General features: G+C 46.7%; 1 protein-coding gene across 1 annotated transcript in view; it reads right to left on the reverse strand.

Annotated features, from left to right (window-relative positions):
- The window catches only part of APCDD1L (APC down-regulated 1 like), a 45,372-nt gene extending 30,441 nt beyond the window's left edge, over window positions 1-14,931 (reverse strand). Inside the window, exon 1 of the mRNA XM_053394354.1 lies at window positions 14,484-14,931. Within this exon, the coding sequence (XP_053250329.1) occupies window positions 14,484-14,520 (37 nt within the window). The 5' untranslated portion in view covers window positions 14,521-14,931. The remainder of the gene's footprint in view (window positions 1-14,483) is intronic.
- Window positions 14,932-19,773: the final 4,842 nt, after the last annotated feature.

Below are 19,773 nucleotides of genomic sequence, written 5' to 3' on the forward strand. Positions count from 1 at the left end.
CGGAATCAAAATCTCATTTGAAGGGGATTTGAAGGGGGAAAAGAAATTCTTGGTGGAAAAAAAATGGGAAGGAAGATTAACCTAACTCAGGGCTACCCAAACTGCAGACCACAGACCACCAGTGGCCACATGCTTCATTCAGGCGGTCTGTGCTGTGTCTGTAAAAATGCAATTTGAAAAAGGCCATACAGCATCTAGCACAGTGCGTTGCAATTGCTACAACAAAACCCTCAGAGATTTTCAAGTGGTTCATATGTGTGGGGAGTTTGGGGACACACTGAACTTACCTTTGGAGCAGGGAGATCCACAACAGATGACTACCACAGAAAGGCTCCTCATGCACTGCTATCAACCATGCGTTGAACATGGAATGGCGCAGGCCAGTGGGCCGCAATGGCTGTTCTGAAAGGATGGGCTGAGTCACACAGGAGGCGATGGTGCTTCAAGTAGCTTGGCCGCAAGCTATTTAGGGCTTTGAAAATGACAACTGCACCTGAATCGCACTCAGAAACTAAGTGGAATCCAGCTGACTCCATCTTTCAAGTAGAAGATCATAAACAGGCAACCAACAACTCCCTGCAAAACAGGGTAAGAGCTGAGCTAGAACATCTTTTCCAGTATATCCCTCAGCTCAGTCAGGGTCTCAGGGTCTTGGGTTCGATTCCCCACCATGGGCAAAAGATTCCTGCATTGCAGGGGGTTGGACTAGATGGCCCCACCCATGGCCCCACCCAACTCAGTGATAAAGATAAAGGTAAAGGGGCCCCTGACCATTAGGTCCAGTAGTGACCGACTCTGGGGTTGCGACGCTCATCTCGCTTTATTGGCCGAGGGAGCCGGCGTACAGATTCCAGGTCATGTGGCCAGCATGACTAAGCCGCTTCTGGCGAACCAGAGCAGTGCACGGAAACGCCGTTTACCTTCCCGCCAGAGCGGTACCTATTTATCTACTTGCACTTTGACGTGCTTTCGAACTGCTAGGTTGGCAGGAGCAGGGACTGAGCAACGGGAGCTCACCCCGTCGCGGGGATTCAAACCGCCGACCTTCTGATTGGCAAGTCCTAGGCTCTGTGGTTTAACCCACAACGCCACCCGCGTCCCTAACTCGGTGATACTATGAAGTAATAAAGAAACGATGCCTGGCTGCTCCAGTCTTGCTTCCTGGTGCTCCTAGAGCTCTCCCTCCACCCACCAGCCTACAACAATTGTTCTCAGGGAACAGTTTTCCGCTTGTCTGCTCAATCCCAAACCCGTTTAACATCTCAAGAAGATGCTGTAGTCCAGGAATATGGAACCTGCAGGTGTTGCTGGCCTACAGCTCTTGTGATCCCTGAACATTTGCCAAGCAGGCTGGTGCTGATGGGAATTGGAGTCCAACAACATCTGGAGGAGCAAGAGCTCCCCAATATTGACCGTATTTTGCCCGGGGATGCCTGCACAGGTATTCCTGAAGAAGAAGAAGAAGAGTTTGGATTTGATATCCCGCCTTTCACTCCCCTTCAGGAGTCTCAAAGCGGCTAACAATCTCCTTTCCCTTCCTCCCCCACTACAAACACTCTGTGAGGTGAGTGGGGCTGAGAGACTTCAAAGAAGTGTGACTGGCCCAAGGTCACCCAGCAGCTGCATGTGGAGGAGTGGAGACGCGAACCTGGTTCCCCAGATTACGAGACTACCGCTCTTAACCACTACACCACACTGGCTTTCTCATCCTGTCTATCCTCCAAAGGATGAAGGACCATGCGAGGACTTACACCACCCACCCCTTTGTCTGCCCTGGTCCTGCAAGTGGGGGTACCAGACCCGCAAAAAAGGACCTCTCATTTTGAAATAAAGCACCGCTAATCTCGAGTCATTAACTTCTGTTTAAGTCGAACACGTATCTGTGCTATGTCTCCTGGAAATCCAAATACCCATTTATCATTGACAAATTTTAAGCCTCACGAGGGAATGTGGTAAAGAATGACAGAGTTGTACTGGATTTCTCTGATGATGGATGGAAAAACTACATGCACGCACATTCTATATAATAGTAATAACAGCTCTCATTTCTCTGAACACCAAGCTACCGCCACCGATTTGGGGTCCCTCACTCACCAACTAACTACTATTTCTTGGAAATGTCATCCGCGACATGGTCAAAAATCTTACCTACCCTTTCATTAAAGTATTGAAATTCCAATGGACTGCACCAAGGTTTTTTGATGCAATCCAGACTGTTTTAACATCAAAGGATCCATACTGGTTGCTTGACGACGCTTAAAAGTTTTATGTCTGAAAACAATTTGGGTCAAACTCGACTTAAGATTAACAGTTGCGCATAATTATTTCATGTGGGGAAGAGTTTAATAAAACAATGCTGAGCAAACACATCACACTTAATAAGCAAAATGCATACTTTCCAGCTGCCGGTCATGTTTAATTTGGACGAAATCTTTTTTTATTTTATTCATATATTCTGTACAGTGGAGAAAAATACCAATGATTAATGTATTTTTTGGATCCTGTGATCTGAAGCCGTTTGTTCTTTACTCTAATGATAGCTTTTGGATAGTACAAAGTACATGGATCCAGATAAAAACAGGATTCAGATAAAATAGGCGGAGGGAGATGCAAGTGAAATGAAATATATTGTGGTTTCTATATTTTCTCCACAAGCGCAGATTGATGAGTAAGGAGATTTTCAAAAGCCAGAAATTGCTAGGAAGAAAAACAGCGCTGGGACCCTATTCTATAGGAGGCTGCGTCTGGCAGAACAAAGTTTGGAAACAGGTTTGGCTTGCAGCGATTTTCTAAATCTCCTCCCCGCCCACCCCAACAGTACAGCTTGACAGTGAGCACCGTTGCTTATATAACCAAAACAACACCATCAACACTGAAGAAGAAAATGTTGGCAAGCTCAGGAAAAAACTTCAAGGTGTACAAAAGCATTTTTCTGTTTTAGAAAATGGGGAGAAAACAAACCTCCCTGTGAGAAATTAGCATGCTCAGTAGTCACAAAATGCAGACTATGAATGGGGAGTGGGAAAGGAAATGGAACGGAATGGAGTGTCTTGGAACAGGGTGTGGCTGGCTAGTACGCTGATAAACCTCACCTGTAACATTTTGCTGCAGGCAAATATTCATTTATATACAACGAATAGTGTTGCAGAAGCTCCAATAAAATCTGTATTGAGTTGGCTGATCATGTACAGTACATCAAAGGTGCGCATGTATATGCACATACACAAATGCCTTTTCGAGACTATAGCATCTCAGAACGCAAGTGGGAATTTTCTGTTTGGAGCACCACCCCTACAAAGAAAAATCTCCTTGCTTGTGGAAAACTAGCATATCAAAGGAAAGGGTTAGACGGGAATTATTTCCCCTTATGTGTCAGTTTTCTACATGCAGGGAAGATTCAACAAAATGGGTAGCTAGCATTTGAAAATGCAATTCTCCCATCGGCAGCCTGAAATGGTATAGTCCTAGGGGGATTCTACCATTTAATTTTCATTTTTGCTGAATGTGATCAGCCTCAAGTTTTGCTGAATGTGCCGTTCCTATTTCCACCTAAGTGCCATTTAATTGGAATCAGACTGTTGCACTCCTCCTCCTGTGAGCAGCTGTGCTTTCAGATACACGCAGCTGACAAAATCAAACATGGGTCCTAGCAGTGGCAAAAAACGCAGTTTGTCTACTTGTGAGACTCCTGACCAGAACTTCTGATTGGTTCGCGAGCACCTAGAGATGTGCCTTCGAAGGCCAGGTCACAACTCAAGTGGAGACAGGCTTCTCCCCACTCCAACAGGGAAGAAGAAGAAGAAGAGTTTGGATTTGATATCCCGCTTTATCACTACCCTAGGGAGTCTCAAAGCGGCTTTCCCTTCCTCCCCCACAACAAACACTCTGTGGGGTGAGTGGCGCTGAGAGACTTCAGAGAAGTGTGACTGGCCCAAGGTCACCCAGCAGCTGCATGTGGAGGAGCAGGGAATCAAACCCGGTTCACCAGATTACGAGTCCACTGCTCTTAACCACTACACCACACTGGAAGGGCAATAGCTTAGTGACCGAGCATCTTCTTTGTATGCAGAAGGTCCCAGGCTCCATGCCAAACATCTCCAGGTAGAACTGGGCAAGATTCCCTACCTGAAACCTGGGAGAGATGCTGCAGTGTAGAGAACACTGAGCAAGATGGACCAATGGTCTGATTCTGTACAAGGCAACTTCCACTGTGCAATTTTTGATCCTCAAGCCCTGGGATATCTTTGCAGCAGTTCGTAGGGGAACTTTTTCAGCTAAAGGGCAGAATTCTTTTCAGGGCAAGCTTCTGGAGTAGACTGGATGGCAGAACCAGAGGGAAAAGAGAATAGAACAAATAGGATGGAACACATCCCTCTTTATCCTCCATCCAGGGAAGCAAGCAGTTTTATCAGAGTTCAAGGATATGGTCCAGCCTAGCTGAAAGGCCCAAGGAGGGTGTGGTCTGGAGGAGAGTGCCAAGGGCCACACAGAAATTCCTGGAGGGCCACATCTGGTCCCCCAGGTTCTCCACCCCTGTGCTAAAGCAAGAAAATCATTTTCCAGACGACCTGAGCAAAATCAGACCACACGAAACAGGACTTCTAGAATGGAAGCCTTTTTTGACAACTTAAAAGAAACACTGTAAGTATGATGAACTGGTGATCAGGATTTGAACTATGAGCAACGAAAGGAATTAGAGATCACTGAATTGTTGTTATGGTATTAAGAGACAGATGTTTAGGGTGCAGCAAAGGGGAGAAATTAAAAAACACAGTGGGAAATGGGGTGGAAAGTCGACAAAACAAAATAAAAATTCATGATGTATTGGAGTGTATGTGTTCATTTTTGGAAAATCCAATGAAATATAATTAATACACAAAACAAAGCAGGACTTCTGCAACAGTTTAATTGATTAGTAAACCAATAAATTGGACTGTGATTGCCCAGAGATAAGACAACTGCTGCACTAATTAATTCCAGGCTGAGAGGGGTCCCAAATGATGCACCTCCTAAATTTTGCCTGCTCTCTTGCGAAGGAAGGATGCTGACGACAACCAACATCTCCAGTCTCCAAATTCTAATAAAACGTACTAGCGTTTCAATGAAACCGAGAGATTCACAGCCAATAAAGTGTATCTGTTCTATAATCTGCTTCTTTGAAGCTGGTGGTGTTGCCAGCACTTGAAAATGAAATGCACATGCCTGGGATCAGAAAAACAGCTGGGAGGATTCTTACGCAGCCTTCCCCAGCCCGGTGCCCTCCAGATGTTTTAAACCACTCTCCCACCAGCTCCAGCCAGTTCTTAAATCATCTGCAATTTGCGTCTTAATCAAGAGGCTAGAATTGCGTATTATCGGTGTTGAAAAAAAGTATTTTATTTTATTTTATTTAAAAACACCCCACATTCTGCAACAGGATATTCCAAATCTTCCACCAAGGAAAGCTTAATTCTGTAACCCAAATTAGTTAATGCAAATCAGGGGAACTTCTGACTTAGCTCCTACTGGGTCTGGAGATGGGCAAGAAGCTATTCAAGGAATAATCCCATCCTCCTTGGCTACACAGAACATTTTTTCATTTAATTCCTTTCATCTCTCCAAGTTTTGCGAACATAAGCTTTCAAGCTTATGTTTCACGCTTTCCAAGCCTTTAGCTAGATCTACTATATTCTGAGCACACTGTTCTTGGAACTGAAGCACCAACTTCCCAGTGTTGCTCCAGAGTGACCATGGAACATGGCCACAATGGCTGACTGCGACGTTAACATATGAGAGTGCTAGAGGTGAAATAGTTAAACAGGCTACCCAATCAGGACCCAGGGGGTGGAGTCAGACGGACTATAAAACCAGCTCTGGGAGGAGTTTGTTGGGAGTTGGGTGGTTGGTTGGAGTGGGAGTGAATTGGGATAGAGTTTGTGGGTAGGTTGAGTTAGTGTAGTGAAATAAGCTGAGTCAGGAACAGTTAGGGGCTAGGAAGACAAGTAAATATCTGAGAGGCAGGTTAGTGAGTGAGAGCAGGTGGCGGATGTTATAGGTCTGGATAGGCACCCCATGATTGTAATTGACCAATACCGTTTATGAAACCACACACTTGTTAAACTGCAATAAATAAACAGAAGTTTATGTTCCAATTTAAACCTGACTGGACTCAGTATTGTACCAGGTAAGGCCTGGGTGGTGGCAGCGAGAAATAAAGTGGCACAGGGATCAATAGACGGTGAAACGTCCACGGACCCGGTGTGATCGCCACACTGACTCCCCTCCTTTTCCCTTTTATTAGCTCCAATAAGCACAAAGTTTGAGACTATTTCTCAGTGGCTAAAGAGACCCCTTTCCATGCTGAGTGGCTGGCTCTGGGACACTGGAGACGGAAACCCTGTCACGGAAATTGTAATGGGTCTTCAACCTCACGCAACCCGGACCACTACATCTCTCCTTCCAATGGACCAAAGAGCTTTCCACAACCCATTCATCGTCGTCCTAGAACCTGGTTTACAGACCTGCCATCTACTCACTCTGTCACAGACAACGATCTGTAAAGCTGGGGTGGCCGGGGTGTGTGTGGAGTTGAGTCTGCAAAATAACTGAAAACAGGTCATGGTGTCCCAACAACTCCTTTGCCAGACTCGGAGAAGACTGTAAGAGCCTTCAGCCAAGATGGAAAATGTTAAGTTTCAAGCCGCACAAATCGAAGCCCCTCCAAGCAGGCTTAGCAGGAAGATGGAGGTCCTGGGAACCAAGGTTTTGTTTTTTCTGGGTATAGCATATGTGCAGGCAGAGAAGAAGGGCAATAAGCTGCTATTCACACAAAAAATGTTTGCCTTAAAATCCGATAGGAATCTAAAGCTCAAAATGAGGTGCGAAGGGATGAGGTTCAGCCCCAGCAATACTGTCCAAGCGATGCATTTGGCTGAGTGCAGCGCAGTCTTTGATCTTGTGTCCACACACGTTTCTCTTTGGGTATATAACCTTCTGCAACCTTTATAAATCCCACTGAGAAGCTGGGACACACAGGAAACCTGAAGCATACGCATTCCGCAAGTTTTATCATTCTTTCTGGGTTGCCCCCAAACTTGTGCCAAACTGGTTACACTAATTGCATTTAAAAAACCCCAAAAAGCCCTTAAGAGTGAAATCGGTTTTTATTGATGTAAAAATCCACATGTGACATCAAACTAAGAATGTCGACTGACGCAATCACAGCATCTCTTAAATGAGCTCAGTCCTGTTGTGGCATCAAGCCCAGAAAAGAAGGTCCAGACCTGGAAATGACAGGGACAAAAGGGAGAGGCTACTTAACCCCTGCAGCACCAACTGAATGTCTCTTCCCAAGGCCACTTATTACTTAATTGTGTTACCTAAATTTATTGTTTGCAATTTGTTTTGTATTTAAATATATTATTGCACATCCCAATCTCCTAGTGGTACAGGGGTTCCAAGAGCATTTACCCAGCATCTGTGCTTCCTTTCGGCAATGAGGCACAGTGGTGTCTTTATGATATATGGTTTATTTACACATATATATAACCGGAGCCTACAATGAAGGGGCTCATAGCATTAACGCTCCAAGACAGTCTTGCTTCTTCCACAGGCACAGCCCTGGATCAGTTATCATGTTCTGCCTGCTGTTTTGCTTTTCCTTTAGTTCACATCACAGCAACTCTAACTTCAATCTCTCACCTCTAAGCTCTGGCTTTACCTGTAGATGGAGGGAGGGGCCCCATCCATTTGCCGGCTCAGACAGAGCCCCTTGAACCTTTTGTTTTCTTCATGGCTCAACCTGCGAGCTATCACCCCACAAGAAAGTGAGCCTTGCTTAATGAGCTTTTAACGCTTGCTGATTCCAGGGGATTAGCATTGTCTAGCACACATCTTAATACACACAGGCCTTGCTTAATATACACGAGTCTGGCACCCAGTTTTACCACTTCAAGCATTGATTAAATTCTAACACCTACTGGATCCAGGACTTTAGGGTGTCTGGCATCCCTCTAACTTGTGGGCCGGCTCTAACTTGATGAGGCCGGCTATGGGGGAGGGGGCTCATCCTCCCCCTCTCCCCTAAGTGTGCTGATTAACAAAGTGAAGTAGAACTTCATACATATCCCCCAAATATGTGACCCAGGATGTTCCATGTGCACACACACTCTCATATGCCCTATTGAACTACTACGACTTTTTATGGCAGATGTCTCAGATGTCCTTTCATGTGCATGCACACGATGAAATTATTGATATATTCTATATTGGGGGGCATGGGCCTGAGCTTTGCTCCTGACCCCCACATGCCAGAGGGCAACATGCATTGGACCCCTCAGTTGCCTTAGATCTCTGCATAGCGGTCAATTCCTATGCCCATTTACCTAGGAGGAAGTTCCACTGAACTCAATGGGGTGTCTTTCTGAGTAGACATATAGAATTGCATTGCAAGTAATAATCTCTTTCCCCACCCTCCGCCCCTCCCAAGGTTTTAATTTCCTTTTAACCAGAGCAGTTGCTAACTTTAAAAAGGTAAAGGACCCTTAACAGTTAAATCCAGTTGCAGACGTCTCTGGGGTTGTGGCGCTCATCTCGCTTTACAGGCCGAGGGAGCCGGCATTTGTCTGCAGACAGTTTTTACGGGTCATGTGGCCAGCATGACTAAGCCGCTTCTGGCGCAATGGAACACCAAAACGAGAACAGCGCACGGAAATGCCGTTTACCTTCCCACCAGAGCGGTACCTATTTATCTACTTGCACTTTGACGTGCTTTCGAACTGCTAGGCTGGCAGGAGCAGGGACCGAGCAATGGGAGCTCACCACGTCGCTGGGATTTGAACTGCCAACTTTCCCATCAGCAAGCCCAAGAGGCTCAGTGGTTTAGACCACAGCGCCACCCGCGTCCCTTCATTGCTAACTTAGTAGGGCTATTTTACATTTTCAATCAATTTTCTCTCTTACCTTAAGGCTATTTCTGCCTTGTTTCCTGAGATTTGTTAATACATAGAAACACAGAATCGTAGTGTTGGAAGAGACCCTGAGGGTCATCTAGCCCAACCCTCTGCAATGCAGGAATATCAACTAAAGCATCCATGACAGATGGCCATCCAACCTCTGCTTACAAACCGCCAAGGAAAGAGAGTCCACAACCCCCCGAAGGAATCCGTTCCACTGTCGTACAGCTTGAACAGTTGTATATATGGCAATAGTTCATCACAATAACTTATAGTCAAGCCGGAGTATGCAGGCTTTCAGACTATACAGAACTCTTCATCTCATATCTGCCTTCCAGTAATCCTCATTAACTCAGTCTGTTTCTGCACTATATGTGTTCTGGAGCATCATCAGCATAGAGGGGTCTCAGTCCTCCCAGCCTCTCAAATTTTGCAAGGCAGCTATGAAGATCTACACTTCAGGCAGAACTTAGGTACTCTGTTTTAGAATACTCACAGCTTTTCAAAGAGTCCTATTAATATTTTTAAAGGATATGGATAACAATAGCACAATTTCCTAAATGATGCCCCCCCTTTCAGAACAAAGGCAATTCTTATCTTGTAGCATTCTACCAGGGCAGGCTTAGCAGCAGCATTTAGCTATTCGCTACCGCTGGCCAACAACCAGACTTTGCTCTCTGTTAGCCCAACAGCACAGATTGTGCTTAAAGTGGCAAGTGCCCCATCTATAGGCAGACTCCTCCAGCCCCCATCCCACCATAAGACACTTGCTGTGTTATCGTGCATAAGAAACAAGACTGCAAAGACCAGGAGCTTAAAATTAGGAATCCAAAATGCAAGCTTTAGGCTGAAGGAGGCAGTATGCAGCCGGGGTGGATCTGCATATCAGAGAAAGGAATGACGCAAAACGACAGAAAATGCCAGGACTTATTTTCAGAAGTAAGGCGACCGTAGCTCAGTGGCAAAGCATCTGCCTTAAATGCACCTGCCCAAGTAAGGCTGGGAGAGACTCCTATCTGAACTTTGGAAAGCTGCTGTCAGTCAGTGTTGAACATACTAAGCTGAGCTGACCACTCAAAAAGAAGGCAGTGTTCCTATGGCTTCCTCATAGAACCCTAAACACGTTTCTAGTTTGCACAAGCAGGAGAATAAGATGAAGAACCTGAATCTGGGTTGCTCAAAGTGGCATGAGCTCTGTCACACAGCACAGAAAGCTATGTGTTATATACTGAAGTTCTCACCCTGGGCCAGCAGGGGGCTACTGTAGATAGTTTTCACTCAGGTCCACATATGCAAATAAGGGATTGAAAGTGACGTTCAGTGACTGGATAGTTACAGAACGTTGTTACAGTTGCGTTGTACTGGAGCGCTATATAAGCAGGCTGGCTGAACCCTTCAGTTCAGTTCTGTTCTGGCCTGTGAATAAATAAGAGCTGTTTGAAGAATCACTGTGTCGTCTGATATGTTCACCCACAACTTAACACTATACTTAAAAAAAAACTATGGAGAGAAAGCTAGCAGGAAGGGTCTAGCCTAGCTAAGCTACCTGGCATGACAGTTTTCTATGTGTGGCAAGGTTGGGGTGGGGGTAAAATATAATCCTGGGAGTCATGGGAATCCCTGAATGTAGTTCTAAGTCAGGGGTAGGCAACCTAAGGCCCATGGGCCAGATGCGGCCCAATCGCCTTCGCAATCCGGCCCGTGCATGGACCGGGAATCAGCATGTTTTTACATGAGTAGAATGTGTCCTTTTATTTAAAATGCATCTCTGGGTTATTTGTGGGGCCTGCCTGGTGTTTTTACATGAGTAGAATGTGTGCTTTTATTTAAAATCATAGAATCATAGAGTTGGAAGAGACCACAAGGGCCATCGAGTCCAACCCCCTGCCAAGCAGGAAACACCATCAGAGCACTCCTGACATATGGTTGTCAAGCCTCTGCTTAAAGACCTCCAAAGAAGGAGACTCCACCACACTCCATGCATCTCTGAGTTATTTATGGGGCACAGGAATTCGTTCATTTCCTCCCCAAAAATATAGTCCAGCCCACCACATGCTCTGAGGGACGGTGGACCGGCCCATGGCTGAAAAAGGTTGCTAAACCCTGTTCTAAGTGATCCAATTGAGATACGGGTTTACTGACTCATCTTCCATTTGTGAGAACTAGGCCACAGCGATGCAATAAAAATTGCTCTCATGCCTCCATATCCTCTTTCCCGTTCTATGCCCTTTCCATTTGGGACAATTTCAGCTTCTCGCCTATCACATGTCTCCAGCTACAAATGTCATTTCTATCCTGCCGTCCTGGGGCAAAAGCGGTACTCAGGGCAGCTTGCAACCTTTACCATTGCCATTTCATTAAAACAACAGTATAAAACTATCAACCAAGGAGACAGCACCTGCAGTTTAAAGTCAAGCATAAAAATGTTATCTGCCACATACAGGTGACTCTCAACTTGCAGAGAGGTTGCGTTCCAGCGATAAAGCCAAAATGGTGTATAGTCAAAACATACTGGGTGCAATGGCAGGTAGGATTCCCCAAGTTTATTTCCCCCTGCATGCCCAGCCCCCCTTTTAATTAAAGAACTTTTTTTTGCCTAGCACATAAATTTGAATGTACACAAGTTGAATGTGTATGAACCGTGCGTTACTTGTATGCAGCAAAAGCCTGCTGGAATAAAACAGTCTTTATTAATCAATGGGAAACAGGGAAGGAGCAGCCAACCTTTCTTAATGGGGAAAGGGGTTCCATACTCTGGGGCGCAGCCAAACTATCTCTTCTCTCACTATATAGTGGTACCTCGGGTTACATACGCTTCAGGTTACATACGCTTCAGGTTACATACACTTCAAGTTACAGACTCTGCTAACCCAGAAATAGTACCTCGGGTTAAGAACTTTGCTTCAGGATGAGAACAGAAATCGTGCTCCGGCGGCGCGGCAGCAGCAGGAGGCCCCATTAACTAAAGTGGTACCTCAGGTTAAGAACAGTTTCAGGTTAAGAATGGACCTCCAGAACAAATTAAGTACGTAACCAGAGGTACCACTGTATCAACGTTTGCAAACCCGGTTCCCCCCAGATGTTCTGGGTTACAATTCCCATTGTTCCCTAATCATTGGCTATCCCAGCTGAGGTTGATGGGAGTTGTAGTCCAAAACATCCTACGCTATAGGACACATTAACTATAACTGCTGAAAATGTGGCAAATGCCAGCTGTCGTTCAAGGTGGGAAAGGCGACGGATTTTGCAAGGGCTCGAAAATGCATTTCCCCATTTTCCAGACTATACAAGTCACCTGTAAACGGCTTTTCAGATGGTCACAAAACTTGCATTCCTCAATAGGTGCACATTTCCCTGTTAAGATACGCAAAAGAGAACAAGCGCGCCTTACAGGTCTGGCCCACTGTTTGCAGATCGCGGCCATTCCCTCTGTATTTAATATGTGCTACATGAATATTAAGAAAATATAGTTTTAAAAAAGCTACCACGCTGCAAATAGCTGTGGAAAGCATTTCAAGCAAAGGGAGAAGGTGGAACGAATCTCCAAATCAAACGGGATGGAAGTTTTCCAGTTCCTGAAGATTGCTGCCCGGCTAGTTAAGCTTGACCAATATCGGACAGTGGGGGCGTCAAGGGGGAGGCTAGCAGAGCCAAGAAAAACCCTTCCCTCCCAGCCGCCTTCCTTTTGCAATCGAGATTGGCACCACCACCTTCAGGTGCTTGGCTGAAGCCAGCAATGTCTCTTCCTCATTATTAGCTGTGATCTTTTATTAGCTGTCGGAGACTGGCGCTGGCTCCTCCAGGCAAGCTCCCTGCCATGGCAAACAGAAGCAGATCCCAAACACATGTACATGTCTGCGTGTAACCCTTTCTCGCTGCAGCAAAATATCTGCAAGCTGACGGATCGGCAACTTGGGACATCCGGGGGAGTGGGGACGGGGACCACACCAAAACTGACAAAAGAGCATGTGCACATATTCACCGTCCTCAACTGAGTGAGCTGAGAGACACACATCTTCTCTACCAAAAATAAAATAAAATAAAAATCAGGCCGCAATATATTGGCTTGGCTTCTAAGCTGCTGCAGGAGCCTTTTGCCGTGTTAGCTGCAAGCAGTTCTCTGGAATTTGTCCCGGATGAGCCAGCCAAGCTCAGGGGAACCATTTAGACTTAAAACTGAGTCAGGGGCTTAGCAAGAGAACCTGCTGTCCATCCCCAGGACATGGGAAGCAAGGAGAGAAGGGATTCCTTTGTGTGTGGCAGTGCCTGTTCCTCAAGTAACTGCGCATCTGGCACAAGGGGCAAGTCTTTTTACACACACAGCACATTTATGTAGGGGGGGGGGGCGGTTTGGATGCCTGTACACAACCCCTAATTAATTCCCCCATCCTTTCATTACAGAAGGAAGCCCAGGTGCCTGAGTCTACACAGGAGACAGATTTATTAAAAGCCTCCGCAACTTGCAACTTTGGCTCCCCACATGGGTGCAAACTTGCATCCTTTCAAAGCAGGCTCGAGCACTGAAAGACAGGGAGCCACAGTACCAGGATCTGGGGGACAGAACCGAGCAAGGAAGTGTAAATTTTGGGAATCCCCAAAAGAAGATCCGCTCTGGAAAATGCGCACACAATATCAATCCCTCGTGTTCTGGGCGGATTAAGCTTTCATCTTGGTTGTTCTGTCCTGTCCCATTAATGCAATTTCACTACCCTGACCTGTCCAGAAAGACTTCAACCCCCCCCCCAACCAACCACTTTTCAATCCATACTGATGGGTGTCAGCGGTTGGGGACACTGGAGTAAGTGGTGGAACTTATTCCGGAGTACAATCATGCACATTTGTGTATAGGGTGTAAATACGAATCAGAATCGATATTGCTGCATAGGAGGGTTCGACTTCTTCCAGTTCCGACTGTACTTAAATACACAAACTCACACATAAAACGTCACAACCGTGAACTCCGCATTAATCTGTAGTAGCCACCGCTTCCTATTAATCACAGGACATTCACACTCAATAACCCTTACAGCGCAATTGTTACGGGTTTTCAGCAAATTCCGCCGGTTTTAATGCAACTTGCTCTTATGCATGGGACTGCTACATACTTGCGGGGCTTGCGTTTGAGTAGGCACGTGTAGGATTGCACTCCTTAATATTATTATTACTATTATTATCCTAATTATTCTGACTTCGAGGCCAGCAGAACAATTAAAGGGTATTGCGATTCCATTTTAAGCGTTGTCGCCTCCGTAAGGGTGTTCTGCGCGCGCTAAATCCTCTTGCCCGCGCAACTCCTCATCCCCAGCCGTTCAGACGTTCCCGACCGCAGCCGCGCTTTCCTTTTACACGTGGGAATTCGCTTTACCCCTTGACGCTCTACGGGTGCAACGGTGCCGCGGCTAACCCAGCTCCCTGGAGACCATCAGCAGGGCATAACCGAGGGAGCCGCGAGTCTCCACGCTCCAAAGCGGCAGTCAGGAACCCCAGGCGCAGATGCAAGCTCAAACCCACGCGCCCATTAAAAAATAAAAACATCGCGCGACTGCTTACCTACGAAGAGCCCCACGAGCCACCAGGAGCCGAGCATGGCCAGGTCCAAGCCCCACGCGGCGGTGCCTTTGCAACAACCTGTCCCCGGGAAACAGCCGGGGAGGGGAAAAACCAAAGCGCGCGCGGAGAGGAGGCAACTCCGGTGCTGTTTTGCTCAGCGCGCACCGCCTGTGCCGGGGAATCCCCGGGGATCCATGTGCTGCTGAGAAGCGAAAGTCCCGGACAGGCGAGGAGAGGCAGCCCACGGGCAAAGGAGGCCCCGACGGGCTGGGTTTGGCGGCGGCAGCGGCAGCGGCTGCTTCAGAGATCGAGAGAGAAACACGCCGCGCTCTTCTCTCCTCCTGCTGCTCCCCTTGCAGCGCACGGCGCGTTCGCTTCTTCGGAGCCGCAGCGCCTGGCTGCCGATAGTTTTAAGGCAGTTCGGCAGATCCCAGGTTCGCCGGCCAGAAGAGGTGGAGACAGGGGAGGTGGTTGGGGGGGGGCGAGGGAGGGACGGGCGGAGAGGGGTGTCCCCACGTCCCTCCACGCACATTTCGGTCACGCCCAGCCCTGGCCGAGTCCCTCCGCCGACTTCCCCACCCCCAGCAGAAATTATTTGCGGTCTGCCCCCACGCCACTATTCACAGACCAAAATCGCTTTCAAAGGGGATTAGAGGAGAAATTCGTGGAAGGCGAGGGCTGCTGGCCACGATGGCTTTGCGCACTGTCAGCGGCCGGTTGTTTTATTTTATTTTTGATAATTTCATTTATAGCTCAGCTTTCCCCCCAAAGAGCTCAAAGATAAGTGAGCTTGGTAATATGGGGCCCTGAGCAAGGACAAAATTTGGCGCCCCTCCCCACTAAATATTTCTTATTTTCACAAAAATTCCCTTTTTTTGCACGATTGCTCTCAGATGGTATCCATATAAATATGGTAAAGGGACCCCTGACCATTAGGTACAGTCATGGCCGACTCTGGGGTTGCAGCGCTCATCTCGCTTTATTGGCCGAGGGAGCCGGCGTCCAGCTTCTGGGTCATGTGGCCAGCATGACTAAGCCGCTTCTGGCGAACCAGAGCACTGCACGGAAACGCTGTTTACCTTCCCACCGGAGGGGTACCCATTTATCTACTTGCACTTTGACGTGCTTTTGAACTGCTAGGTTGGCAGGAGCTGGGACCGAGCAACAGGAGCTCACCCCACTGCGGGGATTTGAACCGCCGACCTTCTGATCGGCAAGTCCTAGGCTCTGTGGTTTAACCCACAGCACCATTATTATTACTATTTTGCGCGCTGCCACTCAAATTCAGTTTCCTCACTGCCATAGCTTTGGGCACAGATCAAAATCAGGCCTCTGCGCTCACTTCCAGATCACTTCTTTATTGAGCGTTCATCCCGATTTGTTTGCAGGACAGTTAGATGGTGTTCCAGTGCATTTCCCTGTCACTTTCCTTACAGTAAAAAGTCTGATCTTTTGGAGATTCAGGTTTCTTGAGCAAGAACCTCCCAGTCAACTATTGATGGTGCAACCTGCATTTGCAGGTATGTGATTGAATCCCACCTGCCTTACCTGAATGAGGCAAGAGGGGTATCAACTGTGACCTCACTCAGTGGCTGTTGGAACATAAGGAACAGGCTTCGCCATCAAGGAAAGCCTTTACAATCCTCATAGCAAACTCGTGGTCTCTTGCCAGTGCCAAGTGCAAAGCAGTCTAATACGTATTTTGGTGCCCAAGGCAAAGAAACCAGTCCTGTGCGTACCCGAAGCAAAAATATAATGAGGAACTGTTTGTGTTCTTTGTAGCTCTTTAGAAGTGCCCAAAATATATTGCCTCTAGCAGCTGCCTCCCTCTGCCTGATGGGGCAAGTCCCTGGCATGTGTATGATTTCAGCATCCATTGGGAGGCGTGCCACAGACACTCTGTGTGATAAGAGTCAAATTCTGCACATGATGATAAGGTCTGAGGGGGACAGCATCCGTATCGATGTGTTCCCTGATACCACCATCTTTCTAACCAGGGGACCGTGCAAGCACAGCTTTAAAAACGGGGGCAGATATTGCAAGGATTTGCAGGAGAGCCGCCACCGCCGATACAGATGCTGGCACTGTTTTTGCGCCCTCTGGGCTGAAAACAAGCAGGCTCCAAGGTCGTGTGAATCAGCCCTCCTGAGTGTTGAGGCAAGCGATGCTGTGAGTTTGCCCAAGGGAAGGGCTTTTCAGCTGAGCCTCACCCTAGCCAAGTGGCATGCCCTTTGGGCTTGGAAGCCAGCCATCTCTCAACTGCCAAGAAAACCTCCTCCCCTCCTGCTTCACTTTCCTGCCATTGCATGCCTTTCCCACCAAGGCTGCTTTGAGAGACCCACTATTCAATAGTTTCGTATCTCCCAGAAGGAGCGTTTCTGCAGCCAGCTGGGGCCTGAGGACAATAAGCGAGAAGTGGCGTTTTCTGCCAGGGACATAAGCCTTAGACAAGAGTTTTCCTTAATATATTAATTAGTGTTTTGGAGGAGATGTTGTGGTTTGTTTGTGTTTCCAGGGAACTGGGGCAAGTGGAGCCTGGTATCTGCCAGTTCCCCTCCCCCCTTAAAAATATTTTTTTCTGAAAGCAACAGCTTCCTGAAGCTATAGGAGACTGGGGGACATTTGGGCAAATATGCTGTTTATTAGCCAAGTAGCATGACGACCGCTTCTATAACAGGCTGCATACTTATTTGTCAGGCAGTATTGGTAGTTATCGCTAGCCAACCCTTTAAATGCACACTAGTCAAGATGAGTTAATGTAGATTACTAGTTTTGGGTGGGTGAGGGAGGAATGAAGGAAATCAAACCCACAACAAAAACTTCATGGGGGAAAACAACTTAAGTTGGGGTGTGTGCAATTCTATAAAATAACATGCATCTTCAAAGGTAGAACACAAAATTTATGGCCACAAGTATTGTATTTTTAAAAAAGTGAAGCATCACTGGAATGAACAAACCTAAAACCTTTTGTACATAACAAACATTATGCACATTTATGTGTCTGCCCGTGAGCAAGCACACGTTATGTAGCATTTTAAACCATACATTGGTCTCCTCCTGTGATCTAGGATCATGGTCATCACAATTTCAAATGTGCATATATTGAAAATGTTACCGGAAAAATCTGAGGGCTCCTTTGGACAAAAAGTAAAGACACCAACCAGAGTAAATTGAAGCAAATCAGCAGCCTGTAGGCTTGGTCTTTATTGAAGAAAGACTGTCGCGACAGGGTGCTCCCCTCACTTGCAGGTGAGAGGAAAGACCCAGAAAAATAGTGTGCAAGGTCTTATAAAAACTTTTTGAAATTCCCCTCCTCTAGGTCAAGCCCACCACCAGAAACATCATGCATACATTACAGAAAGGAGGGTTTGAGGGAGGAGTTGGTGGTAACCTGAGTGTCTTGTCACCTGGCTGGTTCCTCCTTTCCCCCCTCCCCATGAGTCACTTCCAGGAGACAAAGGGGAGTTTGCAGTTTCCTGCCCCCAGAGGGAAGATCTGATCATTGTCCTTTGTTTCAGTCCATGCTGAATCCACTCCCATATGCAAGTTCTTTGTGATCTTGATTGTCTTCTGTCTGGGATCATCAGGGTTGGCATAGCAACTGGGCAGGGCTCCTGTGGATGTGCTGAGACGGTGAAGGGATTATGGCTGACCAGGACCAAGCCACCCCCCTTTGATAGTTCTTGTCATATGGAGTAAAATAAAATGGAACAGTGCAAATCCGATGTATGGTTGATTTTCTATGAATTTATAACAGAAATGTGGCGTATGTAGTGTGTGAGTGTGTGTGAAGTTTGTACAAACAGAATGATTGGGGTGGGGGGTTCCTGCTACAAAAACAATTTCCTATTTCTCAGCCTGCTGCTTTACTGTATGTGTAACTTACTCTAAGCTTCCAGCCTTTATTGCTTATATTGCCTCCACCCTCTCTATTGTAAGCTCTCTTTATCTGTAGATGAAGGGGGGGGGTCTACTCATTCGGCATCTCACCACCAGTTCCTTTGATTCTTTGATATCTTAATGCCTCATTACCCCCAGGCTATCACCTAATGCAGGAAGCTAGTCCTGGCTTAATAAGCTGTTGACACGTGCTGATTCCAGATGATTAGAAGTGTCTAATACACAGTTTAAATACCCACAGGTCTAGCACATTTTTAACACTCTAAGCATTAGTTAAATTCTGTCACGAGCTAGATCCAGGAATCTCAAGGAAAGTTATGACAGGATTCACTTCTTAGGCTCTCTCATTGTGCTTCGTTCCTGGTTAATGTCTGTAGTGTGGTATAGACCACAAAGGAGAAATCATGCGCACATTTCTAGCCAACGTTTTGTGATTTTTATGTTTGTATCATATATCTGCAGTAAGCGCAAACAAATTTGTGTGCCTATACGAAAAAGCCCTTAGAGTTCTAGCATGGAAGGTACAGATGTATTACACTTTTGCATAACTGGGCAGTGTTTTTTCCATCAAAAGAAGCAAAATCTTAACATCAGCTCTGACCAGCTTAACCCCAAATGCTGTAATCTTTTCTCATAGGGCAGTTGTTCAGTCTCCTTGATCACTTTGGCTGCCCTTTTAAGGGGTTGAAGTCCAAAACACCTCCAAAAATGGTGACGGCTGTTCCGTCGGGACCTGGTGTGCAACACAGCAGCCCTGTAACTCTGGCAGGAACAGAGTACTCAGCATCAGCAGATCTCCTTAAATTTATTCACAATATTCTCAACAAAATATGCACAGTGTTCTCGGCTGGGCCCACTGCACCTGGGACAGGATCCAGCCCAGGCTCTGTTTCTCCTCTTACAAATCTCAAACCGGGCGTTGTTGTGCAACAACGGCGAACAAATAAACATGCTGAGAAGCTTGGTACGCCCCACAATGGTAGCTGGCTGGAAATATGAACAGTATTGGGGAAAGTTAATGCATTCCAGAGGTATTTGGGCATTATATGTTTTCATACTTCCAGTTGGACTGCTTTGACCTTGGCGTTGGGTAGGCAATTCTAGGCAACTCTCGCATGACCTCGTGTGCCAACATATTATCACTGAGCTGAATCGAGGCTGACGCTTGAACGGGAGATGTGTTGGCCGCCTCCAAAACCCTCTGTTACCACCTGACGCCACTTTTGATGGACAAATCGAACTGAACAGAAATTCAGAGCTTGCTTTCTCCCTTTCTTTCCTCTCTGCCAAGACAGCCTCGTTTAAAAGATAGCTGATTGATAGATTGACTGTCACCGACTAGAGGCCCGGCGCTAAAGGGGTCCCTGTGTCGCTGCTTTTTAATCATAAA

The sequence above is a fragment of the Podarcis raffonei genome, chromosome 6 (assembly GCF_027172205.1).
Source record: "Podarcis raffonei isolate rPodRaf1 chromosome 6, rPodRaf1.pri, whole genome shotgun sequence".
Lineage (NCBI taxonomy): Eukaryota > Metazoa > Chordata > Lepidosauria > Squamata > Lacertidae > Podarcis > Podarcis raffonei.